Source organism: Lissotriton helveticus, chromosome 4_1 (genome assembly GCF_964261635.1).
Source record: "Lissotriton helveticus chromosome 4_1, aLisHel1.1, whole genome shotgun sequence".
Lineage (NCBI taxonomy): Eukaryota > Metazoa > Chordata > Amphibia > Caudata > Salamandridae > Lissotriton > Lissotriton helveticus.
Window position 1 is genome coordinate 1,136,415,949 of NC_136063.1, and position 22,772 is coordinate 1,136,438,720.

At 44.7% G+C, this 22,772-nt stretch overlaps 1 protein-coding gene across 1 annotated transcript in view; it reads right to left on the reverse strand.

The window, feature by feature from the left end:
* Positions 1 to 22,359, reverse strand: part of LOC144828118 (neurexin-4-like) — a 251,799-nt gene extending 229,440 nt beyond the window's left edge. Inside the window, exons 1-2 of the mRNA XM_078686238.1 lie at positions 22,346 to 22,359; positions 21,249 to 21,388 (exon numbers count right to left, since the gene is read on the reverse strand). Coding sequence (XP_078542364.1) covers positions 21,249 to 21,388; positions 22,346 to 22,359 — 154 coding nt within the window. The remainder of the gene's footprint in view (positions 1 to 21,248; positions 21,389 to 22,345) is intronic.
* Positions 22,360 to 22,772: the final 413 nt, after the last annotated feature.

Sequence of the window (22,772 nt, forward strand, 5' to 3'; positions counted from 1 at the left end):
TCGCCCACTAAAGCATAGCAGGAAGATAAGGATGATATGCATTAGGGGTGCAAGTATGCACCTCCGTTAAATCTCATTCTTGATTTACAGCTTCATTGACAAACCTATCTCCTCCCACATTAAAATCTGTGTCAACTATTCTTGTGGGAGGGCCACTAGGATGAAAAGATACCGACTCAGGGTCCCATAATGTATACATTTGTGCGAGTGGTTCAGTCAATCGAACTTGACAAAAGGCATTGAATAATCATTAAAAGCTGGTTTGACCGGATGTCCTTTCCTTGTAAGAGACCTATCTAAGATTGTATGACATATACGTTCATTATCCTAACCTGCCATGTTTGCCCGTATGCCTGCCAGCTCATAGGTAAGATTGAAAGTGGATAAATATATATTGCCAAAGATTTTTCATGTAAAATTTAAGATTAAAATGTAAAGTAACAGTTAAGGTACCTTTCTATTAAACAAGGATAAAATGCTCCCCTTTATTGGATGTGAAATTTGGCCTATTACGAATTTATTATGAATACAAAGAGGCAACAATCTTATGCCATCATTTTACATCATTCTTGATTATTGTAGTTGGCATGTTGTGTTAGTCTGAAGACGTTATCGTTTGGCAGAGCAACTTCCCTATGTCAATAACCAGGCTCTGTACTTTTCTGAATATTTATAGAATACAATTGTCGGAAATATTCTAAGTCTGAAATAGGAATTGAGGTTCATCTCAACCTTGATGAAACTAATTTGGCAATGATGTTCCAATATTTTTTGGACCGCTTTTCATTTTGCTGCACAAGATTTAAGATATACTTCCCTTTTAGTCTTGAGATCATTTCTAACTTGTGATATGTTTTCCAGAATCACAAAACCCACATTCCTCATCTAAAAAAGAGACCTCAAGGGACAGGGATATTTGGCATGTAGCATGTGTGTTACCATTTGGTGAGTGGGAAAGCTAAGAATGTTCATGAGCAGTGAATGAATTATAGTAAATGTGAAGCTTTACAGAACTGCTTAGTACAAATTGGTGTCTGTCTTTCCTTTAATTTTTATCTTACATAGCGCTACCATCTTTATATCAAGCAACACTATTGGGTTTTACAAAGAACAGGAAGTAAACAAATTAGGCATTCACTGATGCAGCATGATGGTGAATATATTTTTCAAAAAGATCACTGTGGATCATTCCTAATCCCTTTAAATTACTTCTGTGTTTATAGCAGAGATGGTTATTCTGTTATGTGCAGTTGACCCAATAATGTATAAGATGGAGCATGGAAAGTTTAATGGAAAAGGATAACACCTGTAATGTATAGTACTGTGAAACAACAAAACTCATATTGGAAGAGTTATATAAAGCAGATGTTCTGCTACAAGATGTGGATGATCTGAGGTCTGGCACTGTATTCATCCACTAGATACTGGTCATGCTAAAAGAGAAAGTTGAGGCCTCCAAGATGAAGGTTTAACAAGTCTGTGATAGAATGATCAAAGCAGTTTAAAAGTTGTGTAGGTGGTGTGTTAATCATAGTATACTGTTGACAACTAGAAGAGGAGCTTACAGTGATGGCTGCTATCATAGCTTAACCCTTTCGCTGGTAGGCCTCCCCATGCTAAGCCTTTTTATGGCTATTTGGGGTAGTTCGCACTTAGGCCCCTGTAACTTTTTGACCACATAAGGTATCCACGCCAAATTTGCATCCCTGTCTTCCAAAATCATGGGGATTTTAAGAGTACAGATGATTTGTTGATTCCCCTTGAGGAGATGCAGAAATTAGCCAAAATACAGCTACATTTAGTTTTTTTTTTTGGGGGGGGGAGTGCTGCAGAAGAATGCATCTGTTTTTTCTCTGAAGATGGTATCTACAAAGGGTTTGTAGTGCTGAAATCACCATCTTCTCAGCTTTCAAGGACTTACAGACCTTTGTCATAAAGTCAAAATGTTTTATACAGTTTTGGCATTTTACTGGAACATAGCCTATTTTTGTGCTTTCAACCTCCTTCCAGTAAGTGGTAGAAATTGGTATGAAAGCAATAATGGATCCTGGAAAGCTGTACATTTCAGAAAAGTTGACATAATTCAGTAAGGGGTCATTTGTGGAGATCCTTCAATGTTTTTTTCTATAAAAACTAAGAGTTAAGAATAAGAAAATAGAAAATGGCAAATGTGTTAAAAAAACAGCCATTTATGCCAACGTCTTCACCTGTAATTTCTTTTAAGTATGAAAAATTTGTTAAAGCAATATACCGTTACATCCTCTGGACCCTTCTGGTTGTGGGGATATATAGGACTTGTAGGTTCAACAAGAACTTGAGGAACCCAGAGCCAATAACTGAGCCGCGCCTTGCAATGGTTTTTCATTGTGTACTGGGTATATAGCAATTCATTTGGTAAAATATAAAGAGTGAAAAATAGGTATGAAAGACAACTATGTAATACCAAAATGGGAATAAAATATAGAGTGTACACACAGTAGCTCTTTGCACATCTCCAAAATTGTGTGTACCCATACTAGCATGAGAATTATAGGACATTTTTCAAAGTGACTTCATTTTTACACATTGTCGTATATTTGGAAGGCAGAAATGAATCACAAGTCAATAGGTAATAACAGTTGTTCTACAATCCTATGTTCCTAAAGTCTTCCCGATAAAAATGGTACCTCGCTTGTGTGGGTTGGCCTAGTGCCCGCGACAGGAAACGGCCCAAAACGCAACGTGGACACTTCACATTTTTACAGCGAAAACAGACCCTCTAATCTAAGTGCCTAGCTGTGGATTTTGAACCCTAGCCCAGCTGGCACATAGGGAAACCTAAAAAACCTATACATTTCTTTAAACTAGACACCTAGAGGAATCCAGGATGGGGTCACTTGAGTGGCTCTCACCAGGGTCTGTTACTCAGAATCCCTTTCAAACCTCAAACTTTTTTTAAACAAAAACATTTTCCTAACATTTCTGTGATGGAAAGTGCTGGAATCTGTGTGGATCCATAACATTCCACAAACCCCGCATTTGCCAAAGTCTTCCAATAAAAATGGTACTTCACTTGTGTGGGTAGGCCTGGTGTATGCGACAGGAAATGGTCCAAACGCAATGTTGACATCACTTTTCTACAATGAAAACTGACCCTTCTTTTGCAAAGTGCCTAGCTGTAGATTTTGAACCCTAGCTCTGCTGGCACCTAAGGAAACCTTTCAAACCTATTCATTTTTTAAAACTAGACACCCAGGTAAATACAGGGGGGTGACTTGCCTGGCTCGCACCAGGTTCTGTTACCCAGAATCCCTTGCAAACCTAAAACTTTGTAAAAGAAAACACACCTTCCCCATATTTCTGTGATGGAAAGCTATGGAATCTGCGTGGGCCCACTAACTACCACCCATCCAAAATTTTCCAAAGTCTCCTGATAAAAAATGGTACCTCACTCGCATGGGTGGGCCAAGTACCTGCAACAGGCAAGGGCCCAAAACGTATTGTGGAGACAACAAAATTACCTATCACAAAGTGACCTGGTTTTGCAAGAGGGGGTCATCTGGGTTTTTTGCACCAGGTTCAGCGCCCATCCAGGGAAACCTACCAATCCACATTTCTGAAAACTAGATACTCTGGGGAGTCCAGGGAGGTATGGCTTGTGTGGATCTCCCAACGTTTCCCTGCCTAGAATCCCCTGCAAACCTCAAATTTAGCTGGAAAAAATAAATATTTCTAACATTTCTGTGTGGGAAAGTTGTGGGATCACCGAGCTGACACAAATTTCCTACCACCCAGGGTTCCCGTAGGTCTCCCAATAAAAATGGTACATCACTCTTGTGGGTGGGTCAAGTACCCACCACAGGCAAGGGCCCAAAAAATATTGTGGAGACTTCAAACTTACCTATCATAAAATAACCTTGTTTTGCAGGGGGTCTGCAGGGGGGACTATCACCCAACCTCCAGTTTACACACACAAAAACTCTCCCTGGTTTCTAGTGGTTTCTGCCCCCACTGCAACAGCCAAAATGTGTGCCTAAAAAAGGGAGCGACCCTTGCCTATGGGGCCTCTCACTGGCATGCCCATAAACATATCCCTGGTGCCTATGGGGTTTTCTGCCCCAGTAGGGGGTAGATAAGGGGATATTGCACTGATCTGCCTTCCGAGGGGGCAGAAAAGCTGTGGCAGTTTTTTGGGGGGGGGGGCATTGACATGGCCATTCTTAGCAGCCCCACCCCTGTGTATAAAAAAAATCCCTGGTCCAAAGTGGGCTTTCTGTGCCCCGGGGGAAGCTTAGGGTCTATTGTCCCATCTGCCAGGGGAGGCAGAAAGGCTGCGGCAACTTTTGGGGTGGGTGGAGGCATTGGCATGCCCTTTTTGGGCAGCTCCCACCCGTATATACGTATAGAAAAATCCCTGGTGCCTAGTGTGCTTTCAGTAAAATAATCCCTGGCATCTAGTGGGCTTTCTGCACCTCTGGGGGGGGGGGCAGATATGGGGCTACTACCCCCATCTACCTCCAGGGGGGCAACAAGACTGTGGAATTTTGCAGCAGGGTGGGGGAATTGGCATGCCCATCTCGGGTAGCCCCCACCCCTAAATCCAATAAAAAAGAAATCCCTGGTGTCTAGTGGGCTTTTTAGCTCTCCTGGGGGGAGGGGGAATATTTGGGCTACTACCCCTATCAGGCCCCCAGGGGGAGCAGAAAGACTGATTTTACCCAAATAAGTTTGGGGGAGCAAAGGGGCCGCTCCCCACTCCCTGGTAGCTAGTGGGTGGATCCCTAAGATGGGTACCATTGGAAAGGGGAGATTCTCCCCTTTCCAACAACTCCTCTCCTGACTTTCTACATGCTTGGGGGCTGAGATAGCCCCCTGAGCATGTAGAAAGTGAAACTGAAATGAGCCTATTGGCTCATTTCAGTTTTGGTTTCTGTACAATGACGTCAGCGCGACGTGCGTGCTGATCATCATTGCACAGAAACCAAACGCACAGCCTCGGGAGCTGGGGAAGCTATTTCCCAGCTCGCGAGGCTTTTGGAGGGGGAAAAGGGAATCCCTCTGGTGCCCGCACCAAAGGCATTCCCTGTGCCATGTGATTGGATGGCCAGGGGCCGTCCAATGCACATGAGCACTGGTGAGTTGGACGGCCCCCGGACGTCCGACGCACCGAAGGGATTAATGGTTGGGCAAGGGTATACAATCAAAATGAAACACATATTAAAAAATAATTAAAATTACACATATCTGCCGCTCCAATGATCGCCGCCTAGCTCCGCTCCCCAGATCCATGACTCTGGCTACACGCTTCTCAGACGCCAATCCCAATGATTCCGTCAAGCTGGGAATACTTTTCTTAGCATGAGAGAAGAACTAAGATTGGTCTGAGCGGCTACATTTGCCTCTCAGACAGTACCTTGGAGCCTGTGGTGTTTCTCCAACTCGGCTGTCTAACACAGCTGAGTTGCAGAAAATTACGTTTGCATGGCCGGCCAAACAGAAATGCACACGTGAAAGTGCCTACTACTCCTCCCCCTGCCATGAATGTCGAACATGATTGCCTGGCCCGGCCCTTCTCAAGACTCGTTTCTTCAAGAATTGCCATGTTTATATTGCTACTCTATAAATTAGTCGAAACGGGCATACAAACATTTGTTGCAGATGTTTATCTGTTTGAATGGATGCTTGCTGTGCTTCATCACTAGATGTGCAGCCATTTAATGGGATTCGCAGAGGGAACCCTACCTCGTTGACAGGCACGAGGTAGGATTTTTTGTACAGGAGAGCTGTCCGAGTGACAGATTAGCACTTCAGTCCCAACTTCTGGGATTGCTCATACAGTGGCGGCTCGTCCATGGGGGCGTCGGCCCCTGCTTTCTCGCTGTGCGATAAGCAGAAACATGAAATAGTAAAACTACCATTTCATGTTTCTGCTTCACGCACTGTGAGAAAGCAGAAGTAGCTGGAGTGGTTGGTTGGCGTTCCTCCTCGAAGGCAGGGGGGGTGGCTAACGCAAAGCAGGGGCGGATTGGCACTGCGGGCACTCGGGCATGGGCCGAAGGGCCGGTGTCTCAGTGCACTCTGTGGGCCGGTTTTTCCCCCTTTACCAGTCCACAGAGCACTGACAGGGAGAGGAAAGCAGCTTCGCCCAGTGTTCCGTCGTTTTATCTCCCCATTGGGATGATCTCCCCCTTCCCATAAGCCCCGTAGGGGGAGACCAAACCAATGGGGGAGAGCATCTAGTTAGCTCATAGCTGTATTTCTAAGCTCCCCTCTGAGTAGGGGGAGACCAAACCAACGGGGTAGATCATCTAGTTAGAACCTGGCCAGTTCAGTGATGATCAGCTGTGGCCTCTCCTTGACCCACTGCCCTGCCAAGCAATCGCTGATGGTGGGCTGGGGAGGGGTGATTGTGTGCCAGATTCTGCCTCCCAGGCCTGTAAGCTATTTTCGGCCCCCTGGGGCCCACGCAGCCCAGAAACAGTGTTTGCTTTAACACCTCGCCCACAGCCCTTCATTCAGGGCATAGTGGGGAGGAAGAATGGGTCTCACTATGGGGGCCAGGTGATGTGGGGAACTGCACCATCTGCACCTTAGCCCCCCCAGCCCCATGGATTGCCCAGGAGCTATGTTTTTGCTTTAGCCCCTCTCCTGCCCCCCATTGCCCTGAGGCAGTGAAGGGCTGGGGAGGGTTGAGTAATTTACAAATAGCTGGGGCCTTGCTGTTTTCAGGTGCTCCCGTGCTGGAGGGCTGGGGAATATTTTTTTAAGAGAAAGGGGCCTCTCTGTTTTCAGATGCTCTTGCACTGGAGGGCTGGGGAATAATTTTTTAAGAGAAAGGGGCCTCTCTGTTTTCAGATGCTCCTGCACTGGAGGGCTGGGGTATCATTTTTTAAGAGAATGGGGCCGCTGTTTTCAGATGGTCCTGCGCTGGAGGGCTGGGAATAATTTTTTAAGAGAAAGGGGCCTTGCTGTTTTCAGGTGCTCCTGCACTGGAGGGCTGGGGAATAATTTTTTACGAGAAAGGGGCCTCACTGTTTTTTTCAGTTGCTCCTGCGCTGAAGGGCTGAGGAATAATTTTGTAATAGAAAGGGCCCTCAGTGTTTTCAGATGCTCCTGTGCTGGAGGGCTGAGGAATAATTTTGTAATAGAAAGGGGCCACGCTGTTTTCAGATGCTCCTGCGCTGCAGGGGCTGGGAATAATTTGGTAATAGAAATGGGCCTGTCTGATTTTCAGGTGTTCAGCTTGTAGGACATTGTTACCTTGGCCCTGTGTCCTTCCCAAGAACAATATCCTCCCACTTACATTCCTTGTGTGTTTCATGGCCCACATAAAAAAGTGGCCCACATTTGCGGGGCGTGGCCCACATTTGCGGGGCGTGGCCCGGCCCACATTCGCGGGGCATGCTCCCTCCACACTCGTGCAAACCCCACCCCCCTCCATCTTCCCTCCCGTGACTGATAACACTTTATAAACATGCTGAAAGAAGATAATGGTAATCATTCCGGGGAAAAAGGCCTATTTGTGTCCAACTCGTCACCTTCTTTGCCAGCTGACGTTATCCACGAATAAGCGCGCGCTCTCCAGCACAGGCGAGCTCTTCCCTGAAAACCCTCAGCATGACACACAGGCCCGGTTCCAGGAATTTTTATTTGGGTGGGCCAAGGGTGCATTCGGGTGGGCCACTGCGGGCTCGATTTGTCGCATATATGTCTAGGCAGGCCTGCTTCAGGGCCCTCCTTTATCTCTTCTTAGTCTTACAAGGCCCAGTAAAACGCACTCTTTCCCAAATCTCTTTCTAAATGTGATCACTCTCAAAAAGTGTTTTTTCCATGTAATGTCCCTTTGATGGGAAGAGGAAGTTTCTGAGGTGGGAGTATCGGGCAAGTGACACTTCTCGGGCTCCCTCTGTGCAAGCCTTCAGCTAGAATCCCTCTTCATTACTACCTCCACCTGACCCCGGACTCTGCAACGCAGTCCCTTACAGGCTTGATTACCTACTACTCCTCTCCAGTGCACCTTATCTCACAGCTGACCTTGGGCCCCAGCCCCATATCAGGCGACATTAGGCTCCACTTTCCTTTTTCCCAGTGAAAACATTAGTAAAATCACCTTCAAACTTAAAACATTGAATATAGCAGTAAATATAATTAGCACGCACTTTAAAAAATGTCTCACAGTAGTCCTTGTGACCCGACTCTTAATTAAATAAACAAAAACAGAGAGGCTGGCTTCAGCGCTGATGCGAAAGTCTTTTTTGGCACCGCATCAATAACCTCTTTCTCCGTAAATACCTTTACCCCCACCTTCCAACAGTGCCCCTCATCTCCCAATGGCCCCCTCTATTGACTTCCTTCTCGGATTCCCTCAAAGCCACACGCCGCATGTGCCCCTCAACTCCCCATAGCCCCTCCCCCTATTGACCTCCTCCTAGGATTCCCTCAATGCCACCCTCCACCAATGCCCCATATCTCTCCCTGACTCCCTCCTCCACCCCATGACCTCTTCCTCAGAGTCCCTCACTGCCACCCTCCACCAGTGCCCCTCATCGCTCCATAGCCCCTTCTACTACCTCCTCCTCGGATTCCCTCACTGCCACCCTCCAACAGTGCCCCTTATTTTTACATAGCCCCTCTCTCATATGCATTTCATTTGTTGCATAGTGCTACTCATATCAGTGTAGTATGTGTCGGTACTTTACTCAACGCACACATTATACAGAGACAATGAATCATACAAGTATGTAAATCAGTCTATAGGGAATTTCACATAAGCCAATGAGGATTACAAGGTGTATGAATCACATGTCATCCATACTGGTGGGTTGGATATTTTAAGAGGGTTTGGTCTGGGGAAACACAACCTTAGGATTTACAGAGTATTCCATGGGGGTCAGCTTTACTGATAAAACTGTATATCTGCCCAAACATACTCAATTTAGCAACATTAGAATAATGAAAGACTGGGAAAGTTCTAACTATATCACAAAACAAAAAAAGCGAAGTTCTAACTATACCATCCATGTTTGTATGCAGCTCTTCGATGACAGTTCATTGGTCACTGTCCTATGTTAGGATTGTAACTTCTGAACTGCAAGTAACACAAGGATCTCTGTGACAAAGGCACTAACCCACTGAGCTATCCAGGGCTTTAAGTAGGCCGGGTCTCACTGGGTCTGCGCACCGGCAACTTTTTTAAGGGGGCCTCGAAACGGGTCTCTATTGGGCTCTGTTTTGTGCGCTGGTCACAGGTAGACCTTTTTTTTCCGAACTGTAGTCCGGAAAAAAGTGCCAGGGCACAAAACAGAGCCCGATAGAGACCCGTTTCGAGACAGCAGGCACATCGGTGTACCCTGCTCACAGTACTCAGAAGTGGAAAGTTACGGCATGACGACATGCCAGATGAGCGTTGTACGGGGAAGGGAAATCCTTTAAAGAGAGTCATTTTCTCTCTGGATTTCCCTTCCCTTTTTGAAACTCAGGAACAGCAACACTGTTGTGATGTCACCAGTGCTTTAAGTGGAAGCTTTTGCAATATTATATACAATCCATAGTTGCTGTTATTTATCTTATGCAACTAACAACCATTGACAAAGTTAAGGACTTGTAGGTGTGGTGTTACTTGTATCATATACCTGGATGCAATGACAGAAACAGCAAAATACAAGTTGGGCCGCACACATCGTAACACAGATTTTTAACGTACAGTTTTTAAGCCACGTCCTCAATTACATTGGCTACGCCCCTTGGAGAGAGACCCCCCCAGTTTTTTCATCCCACTTAAAGCCCTGGAGCTATCCACATAAAATACAGTTCATCTGCATTTGAAAACTACTAACAGACAAAAGATAGCTCTCCAGCAGGATTATTAATCACCAGCGTTATCTGGGCATTTTGTATTCCTATTGTTGTCCCTTATCAGCCATGATAATGATAAATGCTGTTTAAATGAAGCACACGAAGTATGTGTCCTGCTGGGCCTGTGCAGATTTTTAAAAGAAAAAAATATAGTAACACATTCTCTTACCTACTCCATTAGTCAAACTTTGTGTCACAGCCTTATGTGATAAGCCACAGCAGGGGTCAGGAAAGGTGCATAGGAATAAACAAACTTCTTTACTTCTGTGGTGCTTAGAAAAATAAATAACAAAGCAGCAGGACAGTAGGCAAAGGTTACCAAAGGTTACCGTTGTCAAAGAAAGGATTTGTCACCTTTCGCCTTGCAGAGATGAAGGGGTGAAAAAGTAAACCAAGCCTCATTAACATGTAAATGGTCTAGTAAAGACCTGTGAAGTACTCGGGTGCGGCCGCGATAATCTCTAAACTGTCTGTGTGTGTGTGTGTGAGCCCCTCGGCCCGGGCTGACACACACAGCGGGGGAGGGCTGAAGCACTTTGATCCCAAAGGCGTTGCGCGCCTGCCTTCAAGCCCTCACTGCGAGGGCCAAGGATCCTGTTTGGGTGGGCCAGGCTGATGTTTGGGTGGGCCTGGCCCACCCGGCCCACCCGCTAGAACCGGGCCTGATTGACACACGACCCTCTTGGCATAATTCCTTTTTTACTTCTCGGAGTGCAGGGTGCCTCTTGCTCGTATTTCTGGATGCTGGTGGAGCTGGCGTTGACATGGAGTTAAGCTATTTTACCTGACGTGCCCTCCTGAATTGAACATGTCCCCTCGTCCGCCATTTCAGAGGTCTGCGCCGCGGTGCATATCACAGATAAAAGAGCCCACTGGGAAGCCCCATGGGTCCACGTTTTAGTGTTATGGGCTTGAGTTTAATCTCTGTGTTCATGCTCTGCAAAGGAATTCACATTAAAGTTTATCTTTGGATGAGTTGTGCAGTTCCTGTTGCTGGGTGAAATGAGAAAATCATCTGAATGCGAGTAGGGTAAACAAACACTTTGTATGAGCTGCGCATGGAGTGAATGCCGAGTGCACCGCCACTATAAACCATTGGGATTTCGTTGACTGCTATGTAGGTGCATATTAACGCGCTGTTATTTGCAGGTTGCTACACCATGCGTGCGTGTCTACGTAGTTTGAAGGTGGCAGAGCTGTGGGTGGGACTGAGCTTCGCACGTGGGTGCTCTTTCAGTGTGCAAGTGCTTTGCAGGCCTTTGCTGTGTTTCAAAGACTTCCATAGTTTGCACGTGAGTGTGCCAGTGGCTTGTAAAGGGTTGCGCTGTGGGCGCACCTGTGTTTTGCAGGTTCTGCTTTGTGAGTGGCAAGTAAATCTTTGCGCGTCTTTTATTTTACGGTTGGCTGCACTCTGAGTTTGGCTGCAGAGTGCAGGTGCCGTGTTTCACTCTGGGTGTACAGTAAAAGTAACAGTTGTAGTAACGTAAGTGTTATAAAGCATAAAATAGAAAGATCCTTTTGGGAAAGTGATTGGGTGTAGATTAACACACCTTCAGACAGTCTGAAATCAAATGATGATGTTTGAAAGTCTTTTGGGTGCAATCTGACTTGGCCTGTATTGAAGTCCAGAGAAGGTACTTGGCCAGTGCTGGGGAAAACGAATCTCACTGCTCACACAGTTGCACACGGTGATATTGTGTGGTTTACATTTGTCTGCCCCGTTGCATCAGTACGGTTATTCTGTTCCTCGGTTGCGCATGCCTATGCATGTGTATGAAAACGTGTGCTAGGTTCCATGGGCGTAGGAAGTGGGGGACGCGGGGGTCATATCCCCCCAGATTTTGGAGTTGGGGGGACACATGGGACAAGGGTGGGGGGGGCGAGGGGTCAAAAGAATTTCCCCTCTCCCTTCTGTTATTCGCAGGGCCATTAGCGCGTGAAAGCGCTACCTAATGGCCCTGTACTTGACCTGTGTCCTCACCTGCCTGCAGTCAAAGAGGCCACCCGCTCGTGTCTCTTTTCCGTCATGCCCAGAGAAGGCAAGGACAGTGTCCACTTCTCCTGCTCTGCCTCTGGTAGCTTCCCTCCTCCCCCCTCTCTCTCTCTCTTTATTCCTCCACCTCTTTCTGTCTCTGTCTGCTTATCCTTAAGTGCTGATTTCAAAAGACAGCTGTTACATTCTCTCTCTTGCCTCTCCTTTTCTTTATTTGTTTCCCGTGAAATGGATCCAAAAACGAGCAGAACACTTTGGCTGGAATGTCCTCATTTTGTGACAGGGTTCTATTCCAAAGTACAACCTCGGGACGGAGAGAAAAAAGTATAAAAATAAGACAAATAATTAAATAACCAAATAAAGCAATACAGAGTGGTCAGCAGACAGGCCAGATTGTTATTTACACCCATGCACCTTAGCGCTACTTTACAGAGTTTTCCAGTGAAGTGCTACTTTCTTTTTATCTTCTTTCTTTGAACAACAATGTTTTCCCAGGGTGGGGAAGTGCACCATTCATAAAGGGACTGCAGTACCTGGTTGAGGGGTGGGCTGGAAAACGTTTAATATGAGCGTTTTCAACTGTTTTAATTATTTCAGCCTATAAAATGTGTACCACAGCTCTGTGTTGAGGGATTTGGGGGCATATTAGCAAGGGCAATCTTGCCACTTTAGCAGGACTTTTTCCCGCTAAAGCAGCGATATTTTTATCGCCCTATTAGCAAGCTGTCGCTAACAGCAGTTAGCGACAGCTCATAGGCGATAGCTACAGGTTTGGGTCCCGCTTTGCATGTCAGCGATATTTATCGCTAATGACATGCAAAGTGGGCGTACCCAAACAGTTAGCGACTGTAAACTGTCGCTAACACAGCTATCGCCTATTAGCAAGGCAGGCGAAGCAATAAAAAAAATCGCGCTAAGCGCGATTATCGCTAGAATCTAACACCTGCCAAGGAGTTGACTTACCTGTATAGTCAATGGGGGGTGGATTATGACATTAGGTCCCCATTGGCGTTAATGCAAGAATATCGCTGGGTTTCCAGCGATATTCTCGCATTGAGCCGTTATCGCCGGATATTTTATCGCATTGGAGATAAATGTTGCTAATAGCACGTTATCTCTGAAATAATATCCGGGGATAGGCAGTGATAAAAAAAGTGCGCTAAGCGCATTTAGCGATAATTATCGCTACTCCTTGCTAATATGCCCTTTGGTCTTTTTTAAACCAAACTGCTTACATTTTGTAAGGGTATAAGCAATGGACATTAAAACGGGTCCCTTCCTGGTCCTGTAGTCATGTCCTGAACTTTTCAGGCAAAATCACTATCTGATTTCTGAATAATGAGTTTAAAACCGTTAAGGTAACCATGTTGTTCCTGCTTACATTTCACATGCTTTGCTCATCCTTGCATTCAGTGTTTGCTTTTTACAGGGTGTTGTTACTTTTTTCAGGCAGCATTTTACTCTTGTCCAATGCATAATTTGAATTGAGTCTCAGCACAATTGGATTGTAGCTGAAGGCAGTGCTAGTTTCTCTAAGTGGGTCAGTATGGTGTTCAGTGAGGGAGAGGATGTGGCACTCTGGCCAGAGCTGCCAAATTTGGAACTGGAGCACCATTTTCAGCCTTCATGACCAGTCCACCAGACCACACTCCTGACAGAGCTCATTCCGATGCTACACCTGAGAAGGCCCGATAGACCTTAGAAGCCCTGGTGTCTTAGCACCAGCAGGTGGACACTAATGGTGGCAAGTGTAGGTTAACCTTGAAGGCCTGTCCACACCAATCCATGCAGTTCACCTCCAGTCTTGCGAGCTGGCATACGAAGAAGCACACACTAGAGCGACAATGACTCTGTCACTGAGGTCACAAGACCCTTGAGGCCAGTCCACCTCGTCCATTGGTACCTCCATTGGACTTTTTCAGCACTAGTAGTGCAACTTACCAGGGGTTGGTAATGTTGGATTTGCATGCACATTAAACTTAGGGGGTGATTATAATGGTGGTGGGACTGCCACATCACCGCGTCATTGACAGTCCTACTGCCATTGATGACTGCATTACTGCCCGCCATATTACAATGGCGGGCAGTTCCCTGGCAGTCGGAGAGACCGATCGCCACGCACACTTCTCCCTTCCATAGGGAAGGGAGAAGGCTGGGATCCTTGTGTCTTGCAGAAAGGAGAGAAATGGGTGTATCTGCTCTTCAGGAAGGATATACAATGCAGAAAGGGCCAGAACAGCCACTCTGGCATTTCCTTTGTGGGCTGCAAGCTAATGATGCTTAATTTAAGTTGGTGTCTGCAGGTGAGGCGTAACTGTATTCTTTATTAGAGACCGGTACATTATTTAAACCATCAGACTGTAAGACCAAACAAGAGAAAGGCATCAAGAGTTGTTGGCAGAAGGAGGAAGGGAAATATAGAAAACAGAGAAAAAGGAGAAAGCAAAGATGAGAAAGAACCTGGAAGAGTGAGATAATGTGAAGAGAGAGTATGTTGGTGGATAAAGGAGGCAGGAGATGAAATCAGATAGACAGCCTTGGTATCAACAACCCAGCTCCGCCACAGATTCCCTCACTACCACCCTTTAATAGTGCTGCCCAAGTCTCCATAACCACTCTCTCAGATGCATTTAATTAGTTATATAGCGCCACTCATATCCGTGCAGGGTGTCAACACTTCACATCATACACAATACACAGAGGCAGTCAATCATAGGTGTGTAAATCTGTGTATAGGAAACGTTAAATAACATTACAGGGTGTAGGAGTCACATGTCAACCATACTTGTAGACCGTATTGTTTAACAGTGCTTCGTCTGGATGTTGGAAAGTGGATTAAAGTAGGGGCAAATGTATATCTGTCCCCGGCAATAAGGACACTACCTCAATATATAGCTCCGTACCGGTCTTCGAAAATTATTCTCATGCTCATCCCTTGCTAGCTTGGCTGTGAGCAGGTATGTAAAGCATTTAAAAACACCAAGTCAGTAAATAATTAAGACACAACACACAATTAAAATCCAACACCAATTTATAAAAAGACAAAATATTTGTTACTTTAAAATGAAAAAAATCCAATGTAGGGAACCGGGAATATGACTTTAAAATTTTTTAGCACGATATAGCACATAGAAACGTATATCCCCTTTTGGTACATCTGGTCACGCTGGACCTGCTCAAAATCAAAGTTTCAGGCCGACCACGATGAAGCCCTGCGGGGCTACTCCTTGTGGTAGGTCTCGGTCAAAGTTTTTACCTTCTGACTTAGAAACTTTGCTGGAGCTTTTCTTCACGGGGTCCATCAAAGCTTTCAGCCAGCCCTGATTCGGTGAGGGTTCGCCGGCTTGCCTTGCAACAAACTCCCGGTCAAACTTATGGAAGTCCAACCTCCGGAGCTTTACCGCGGTACAAGCTAGGGAGCAGGCTGGCACACAGTTGATGGTGGGTGGCTTGGCTCTCATGGTTGGCCCCGGTCACCTTTTCTAAGTTCGGAATTAGAAATGTTTGCAGAGCTTTTTCTGCAGGGTCCCTCAATGCTTTTCACTAGGGCAGATTCGGTGAGGGTTAGCCAGCTTCGGTTTCCACCTACGCCCGGTCAAACTCTGCAAGTCAGACCCCTGGAGCTTTTCAGCCGGAGGAACCTGGACGCGGGCCAACTCATGGTTGATGGTTGTCCGCTTGGCTGGCCAGAGTGAGTCGATCCACTTATGGAGCGTTTTACCAAAGTTGCTCCAAACTTCTCCAAACCTCGGTAACTTCTTCCTTAAGTTTTCCAAAGGATCTAAAAGTGTCCAAAACTTACTCCATGGGTCTGGAATCTCCAAGATGGTCCTTGAAATGGACTTCAGTTACCACAATCCACTTGGACAAAACCCTTTCAAATTCACTGGTAGTTCTCCAGGCTGGGGATCCTTGGTGGTCCAGGTGTCCTCTGTTAACCTTCAGCGTGCAGGGAGTCCACTATTTAGTCCTTTTGAAGCAAGGTGGTCCATAGGACTGTAATTCCAGATTGTGTAACAGGCACAATCTTCAGTCCAGGACCTGGTTGGTTCAAATCAAACTCCCCAGGAGGGACCCTTCTTCTCAAAAGTTTGATGCAGCATCATCTGAGAGGTTTTGTCCCTTTCAGATACTTATTCCAAGTTCTCTGGGTCAAGAAGGAGGACACTCCTGTCCAATGAGGTGCAGGGCAATGCTCCAGGGTAGGACCACATCCTCTAAAGGGTGGCATTATTTTCCCAAAGAGAGCACAATTTCTCCAAAATTCATCATGGCTGATTTTCCAGCAGAGGGAGCAGACCTAACTAAACCAGCCTACAGGATGGCTTCCTCTACCTAGGTCCACTCCCCTTACATCTGGGAATTCTTCCTTAATCCCCCCATCCGGCTGAGGGAGAGGTGTAAATGAAAGTGATTTTACCAGCTTGTCTCCTTCTCTTGAAGAGCATTGTTTACTCCCCCTCCCCCTGGCTCTGGCATTCCTATGCCCAGTAACCTGTACTCCCAGACAGGCCTCCTAACTCCAGGGGTCATTTATGACCTCTTCAAACAGCTAGTCCAATCCACTTACCTCTGACAAATCAAGGCAGGGCACTAGAGGGCTGAAGTGTGGCTTGCAGACAAGAAAGTCTTATAACTTCTTGTCTGTACATTTTAGAATAAATTCAACAATACCACATTGTTGCATTTATCATTAACATTCTTCTGAGTCCTTTAATCCTAGTTGTATGACTTTCCTTTCTCCAGTTATTAATTAATAACCTCTTGCAATGTTAACCTATGGGCTGGGGAAAGACTTTAGGGGTTCTGATTATATCAAAATATTGCAGATCCTCACTTCACAGTGATCCTAGCACAAAAGTCGATTTTGGGAAGCACTATACTACAATGTAGACGGTGAAATGTGCAATTTCACTCATTTTATAAGGTTCTCCTTGTTGATACCTGACCTCTAACCCCTGGGACACCTAGGGGAACCCCTGGGGATACCTAATATGCCCCAACAATGTAGTTTAACAATTTGTAAGTGACCCAAACCCAAAAGTCAAGATTGGGCACAATTTGCATTTTAAAAGCAGTCCTCCAACACGGGCCTGCTTTTAAACTGACCTCAACCTACAGCAGTGCACGCATGCAAGTGCAGGAAGGGCTGCTGGCCTCTAAACCACTAAGCCCTAATATATACTAGGGACTTAAAGGTAGTTTCAATCCCCATGCCCTATTATGTACTAGGGCCGTATAGGAGAGGTCATGTCAATCATGGAAGTACCCTAACCCATAGTGCACCCTAGTGCATGTAGGTGTTGTTACTGTATTTGTAAGTGTCTCTTTCAACATAGCACTGGCCCTGGGCCTGGTTAGTCAAAGGCTAGGGTCAGTCAGAGTCAGGTACCACCAGTACCAGTCAGCAAAAAGTTGGAGAGTACCCAGGGCACAGATGGCATTGCAACACTAGAGAAGCACAAACCCAGAATTTAAAACATAACACCATGGTTGGGGGTTCTCTTTAATAATCAGAATTGATTTCCATCATAATGAACCCATTTTCCAACCTTAGGATAATGAAAGACTGGGTAAAAACATAACGTTCTAATCTATACCTTGCAGTTTTCATGCAGCTTTTTGATGGCGGTTAATAGTTCAATGTCCAATGTTAGGATTTTAACTTATAAACTGCAAATAGAAAAAGAATCTCAGACAAAAGCATTAACTCACTGACCTATTTACATTAATGCATTTTGTGATCTGCGTGGTACACGCTCTTTGCAGCAGGCATATTAACACATTGTGGCTACCTTATCATGAGACAAACTTCCAGTAGTCAGACCTCTGATCTCTCTCAATAAAGATCATTAATCACCAGGAATGCAGCAGCAGGTACTTTCCAAACCATAATGCACTTACAAACATGACGCCCTCACCCGAGGTCAGCAACCTTTTTTGTTTGGTGCATGAAGATGCAAGATTCATATACATGTTTTTTTAACATTTGGTCTGATTACTATGTGAATGTAAATAACAAAGCATGCATGCAAACTGTGACTACATGCCTACTTTTCTCAATATTTCACTTCAAAACTATGCGACTGTATTTGTTTAACGGGCGATGATTTGTATAGGGTCAATAGAAAGTCCACAAGGTTGTCCCTGTCACCCCAAGAATTTTAGTGTCTCCTACGCCCCTACTAGGTTCCATGTGTGCACTTGTCTGTCTGAGTAACTGACCCTGGTGTTCATTGCAGCTGGACCCACAATCCCTGTGGGCAGTTGCAGATGGACTGTGCGCTGACTTCTCGCCCTAACTGGAAATCCCTCCATTGCAAGGGGGCCTCCCTGTCCTGCAGATAAGTCACCTGATGAACCTCCCTGCCTCCTCCGATCCCGTAGGACCAGGAGTTCTGCGATGTGTGTGTGTTTGTGGGGGAGAGGTCGCTGTTGGGGTGCAGTGAGCGATGAAGTGTGTACTTCAGGGTTCGGAGAGCCCATAATATATCCCCGCCGAGTCCCAGGACGAAGCGCTCTCTTCCAGAAAGGAGATCCTGAAGTCTGTCCATCCCGGCCCAGACAGGGTCCACACAGGTGGCTGTGCAGAGCCGTGCAGACAGCTTGATGACTCCTCAAAGGCCAGCGCTCCCTGATGACCCTGTAGTGAGGGGAGACCCTCCTGCTCGCCCTCTGCACAGCATCCACCCTGTGTCCAGCGTGAGCGTCCCCCTAGTTGAGAACCCCGTTGTGGTTTTTGTGTGTGTGATTTTTACTGAAAGTGCTCCTGCGAGAGTTGCCTCCTTTCTTAGAATAAAATACCCCGGCCATTTGTTAACTTTTTGCTATTTCGGAACAGCCATGAGCTGATGATAGGCGACAAAGAAACCTTGTAAAATTGTTAGGGTTCTTTCGTAACACGGAAATTATTCCACTATTTAACCTAATAATCATTCTGAAACGACTTAAACAGCTCTCAAATACCTTTTAACCGACTTCTTTATGTATTTACAGTTTTAGACACTTAAATATACCGTATTTCACCGATTTTCCAATATTTTTATTAGCCAGGAATTAAAAATACAAGCAAAACCGGTAGGGCAAAAGCTAGGTTACCCTGGCTCCCGCTGAGATGTCAGCACATTTTTCATTTTCCGAAGACAACCCCCAAAGGGGAGTTAGTGTGTGTGTGTGGGGGGGGGGGGTCGTAAAATGAAAACGCAGTGTCACTGATGTGCACGAAATGTTCCCTCTGCATGTGAGTGACATTGATACTTTTTCCTGGCCAGTAACACCATGCTCAGGCCTTTCATAAAAACAATGATTTGAATATTAACATTAGAACAGCAGTTCTTAACCTTTTGGCTTCTGTAGACTCCCAATGAATCATTACTGGTATCTGGGAGCCCCTACTGAGTCATAATTGGATGCCAGGGACCCCTGCTCCAAGCACTTTCTATGATTTTGATCTCAAAACAGGACAAACCACAAAAGTGCAAAACCGGTATACACCAAACAAATGCTCAAATATTGAAATATTTTGTTTTGCTTTATTAACCTCCCAGCTTCCTCAAGTTTGCTTGAAAATGCACCATTTAAAAAAAAATCTTGGGGGAACCCCCCCAAGTACCCCCCCCCACCCCCCAAACTCCACTTAAGTTGTTCGGGGTTGCTTGCTACGCTAGCTTTCCATAATGCACTACGGCAATCTTTATACGCATCACCATTTTCAAATGTCACCAGCCGCCCCTGGCTCAGGAGTCGCTGTCTAAATCAGTAACTGCTTTGCACCCCGAGAATAATAAATAGGTCACCAAGTTATGCTAATAGTGTCATTGATGATTGAAGGTCTGTTAACTTAGAATAAATGACATATATTAGTAAATGTTGTTTTGGGAGTTTGTGTGAGTGCACCTACGACGTCTCTGTTCACCTTGTGCACCCTCTTCCTATTTGCATTCACAGTGCAAAAAGTCTTTATTTCGATAATCAATCATAAAAGACAGCAATAGTAAACAGATATTTCATTAAAGTTAAAAAAGACCAATTGCAAAGCTTACACGATAATTAATTACATAATCCAATTTAGGTAAGACATCCCAGGATTTTGCAGCAAAACGACTATCCTTCACACAAAGTTAAAAATATAATTTAAATTCTGTTAAATAAAATGTATTTACCATACAAGTTTCCATTGTACACATTAGAATCTAGGTAAAATTATTATTATTATTTTTTTTTTTAAAGAAACTCCAGATAGAATATATATACAGGAGGAGGCTATAATAATCAACTTGGACATGTTTTACTCATGCGTATCCTCCATGTCCAATGTAAAAACTTAGCTACTGCAATAACCACCGGCTGGTTGGTGTCAGTTTTAAGAATCCTTAATGCCTCACAGCCTGTTTGGAGGTTAAGCGGTAAACAAATAGGTTTCAACCAGATCCGTCTAGGAACATTGTACTTAGGGCAAATAAATAAAATGTGCCCAATGGTCTCCTTTTGGGTGGGGCAGAAAGGACAGGTGGGAACAAATCCTTCTCTCCATTTAGAGACGAAGGAATTAGTTGGTAGAGTTCCCACCCTGAATTGATGGTATCTCTTTCTAGCCTCCGGGACAGTAATAAAATCCCAGTAGCCCTCATACGCAGGTGAGTGTTTAAGTTCCAAGAAATCCGCAGTCAGCGCCGGACCAATGGTAGAACCAAATCTCTCCATTGTGACCAGGCTCCAGTAGAGAGCTCTTAAGGTTTTTCTGGGGGGAAAGATATTGACTGTAGGATCCTCCCATAAACTGACCAAGCCCATGGCAGAATAGATAGATTTTACCTCCCGCAGCCAATAGATTTTGTGGGCCTTATCAGCATTTCTAACATCTAGGAAGGTCCGTGCATACTGGGAGAGATCTGGGGTAACCCACAATCTCCTCCAGTACACCACCGGTCTGTAGCGGGCCTTATCCTCCAAGCGCTGGGAACCCAGATAATAGAAAAGGGGAGTCAACGGGGTCGATGCCGGAAGGCCCGTTACCCCTCGTAAAAACTTGTTTTTGGCCCTGGTCAAATGAGCAAGATTGCTGAAACCCCACAGTTCCGCCCCATATAAAACTGCTGTGGCTATTTTATCATCATATATTTTGAAAACGGGCAATATTGGCATTGTGTGGGAAAGGAATAATTCCTTAGTTCGAGCTCCTGTTAGCTGAGCGTGCTTTGTAACCAGCTGAGTAATGTGTGGTTTCCAGTCTAATTTGGAGGCGAGGGTAATTCCCAGGTACGAAAAGACCTGAGTCTGTTCTAATCTGACCCCATTCATTGCCACATTACCTCTAACATATTTGGACTTGTGAAGTACCATAAACTTGGTCTTGCTAACATTTACTACAATGTTACTATTTTTTGCTCGGACTTTGAACTTGCATTGCGCATAGATTCACCTTGGCATATGACGCCCGCTCTTTCCTGTGATTCACATCTCCCAGAATGCTCGAGTTTGCAGTGTTGCAGGGTAGACTCATTTCCTGTGCACTTCGCATAGGAGACTGAAACTTGATCGTTGCTATTCAGAGATATTCTCCTTTAAAAAAAAAAGAAACATATGTTAATGCCAAAAAGCTGAACTAGTGAAGAAAGGTACAATCCATACACCCACTTTTTGATATTCCATCAGTTACCAAAGACAGTACTAGTACAGCGAAATAGGCGGGGAGGGGGGCATTACCATACTAGTAAGGGAGATATCTCATGTTGAAGGGATGCCTCAATTTCGCTGTGTGGATAAGGAACTGTTGGGAAGTTATCATGTTAGGGAATATCAGTCTTGATAAACAGTAAGAAGCAGACACAAAATAAACCAAAAGTGGGTACTTTATCAAGGGGCACCATTCAAGTAATGGTATTAATTGTAATTCTCAAAAAATAGAAATGCTTACAAACGTTGTCACGTTTCAAAAAGATTTGCTGTGACTTATACCTATAGTACTTCTATCTTACTACTAAATTCCAGGAGTAAATCAGAAGTACTTGCCAAGAGTACTACAAGAGTAAGTCACACTAACTCATAGCTATGTCTTTCTGAATATGGCCCATGACAGTGTGTTGTGTTTCTTATGGGATGTTGACACCAAACATTGAAAAGTACCTGGTTGTAATTGCAGATCCTCTGTAGCCCAGTTGACGGCACACCACTTGCGCTTCCTCTTGCTTCCAATGTTTGAGACATATTCCACTCCATACACCTTGGTGCTTAACTTCCACTAACCCTTCCAGCAGGTTCCTTCCTCCAACAAGTCGAATGTTTTCTGCAGAATAAAATTGTAATGTTTCTATAAATTCAAGTTTTCCTTGTCTTAGGCATTTCTACTACAATACAATTAATATGAAATGGATTTCATTTTCTCCTTTTTACTGGGAAAAGCAGGTGGTGTTACTCTCTACATGGGAATGGGCTTGTAATGCTCACACAGTGCTGTGTGTATTAAACTTAAGGTATGTGAATGCCAAAGATAAGAGTCATCTAAAAAAAATTGTGTACCTTGATGGAGGCATAGATTAACAGAACCATCGCTGTGACATCAATAAACTCATCTGCGATAAACCATCAACATGATTAAGCAAATTATGACCAAAGTATACTCACTTTCAGTTATACTCTAATCTCATATTATTTACATTATAGTCTGCCAGATCCAGGTTAAAATACACATATTGCAGTTGGATCACTTACATAATATCAAATACAAAAATATAGAATTACCAAAATATCGATGACAAAATATAGAATGCAAAAATATCGAAGTCCTATCCACAAACAGGTAAGTACAAAACTGGCCCGCCCGTATAACTGCCTATTCGTTATGTGTCACAACGTTTTATATTTTTGTAACGTGAAAATACCAATAAAAATATTTAAACAAAAAAAATATATATATATATATAGTTAGTCAACATAACGTTTTTTT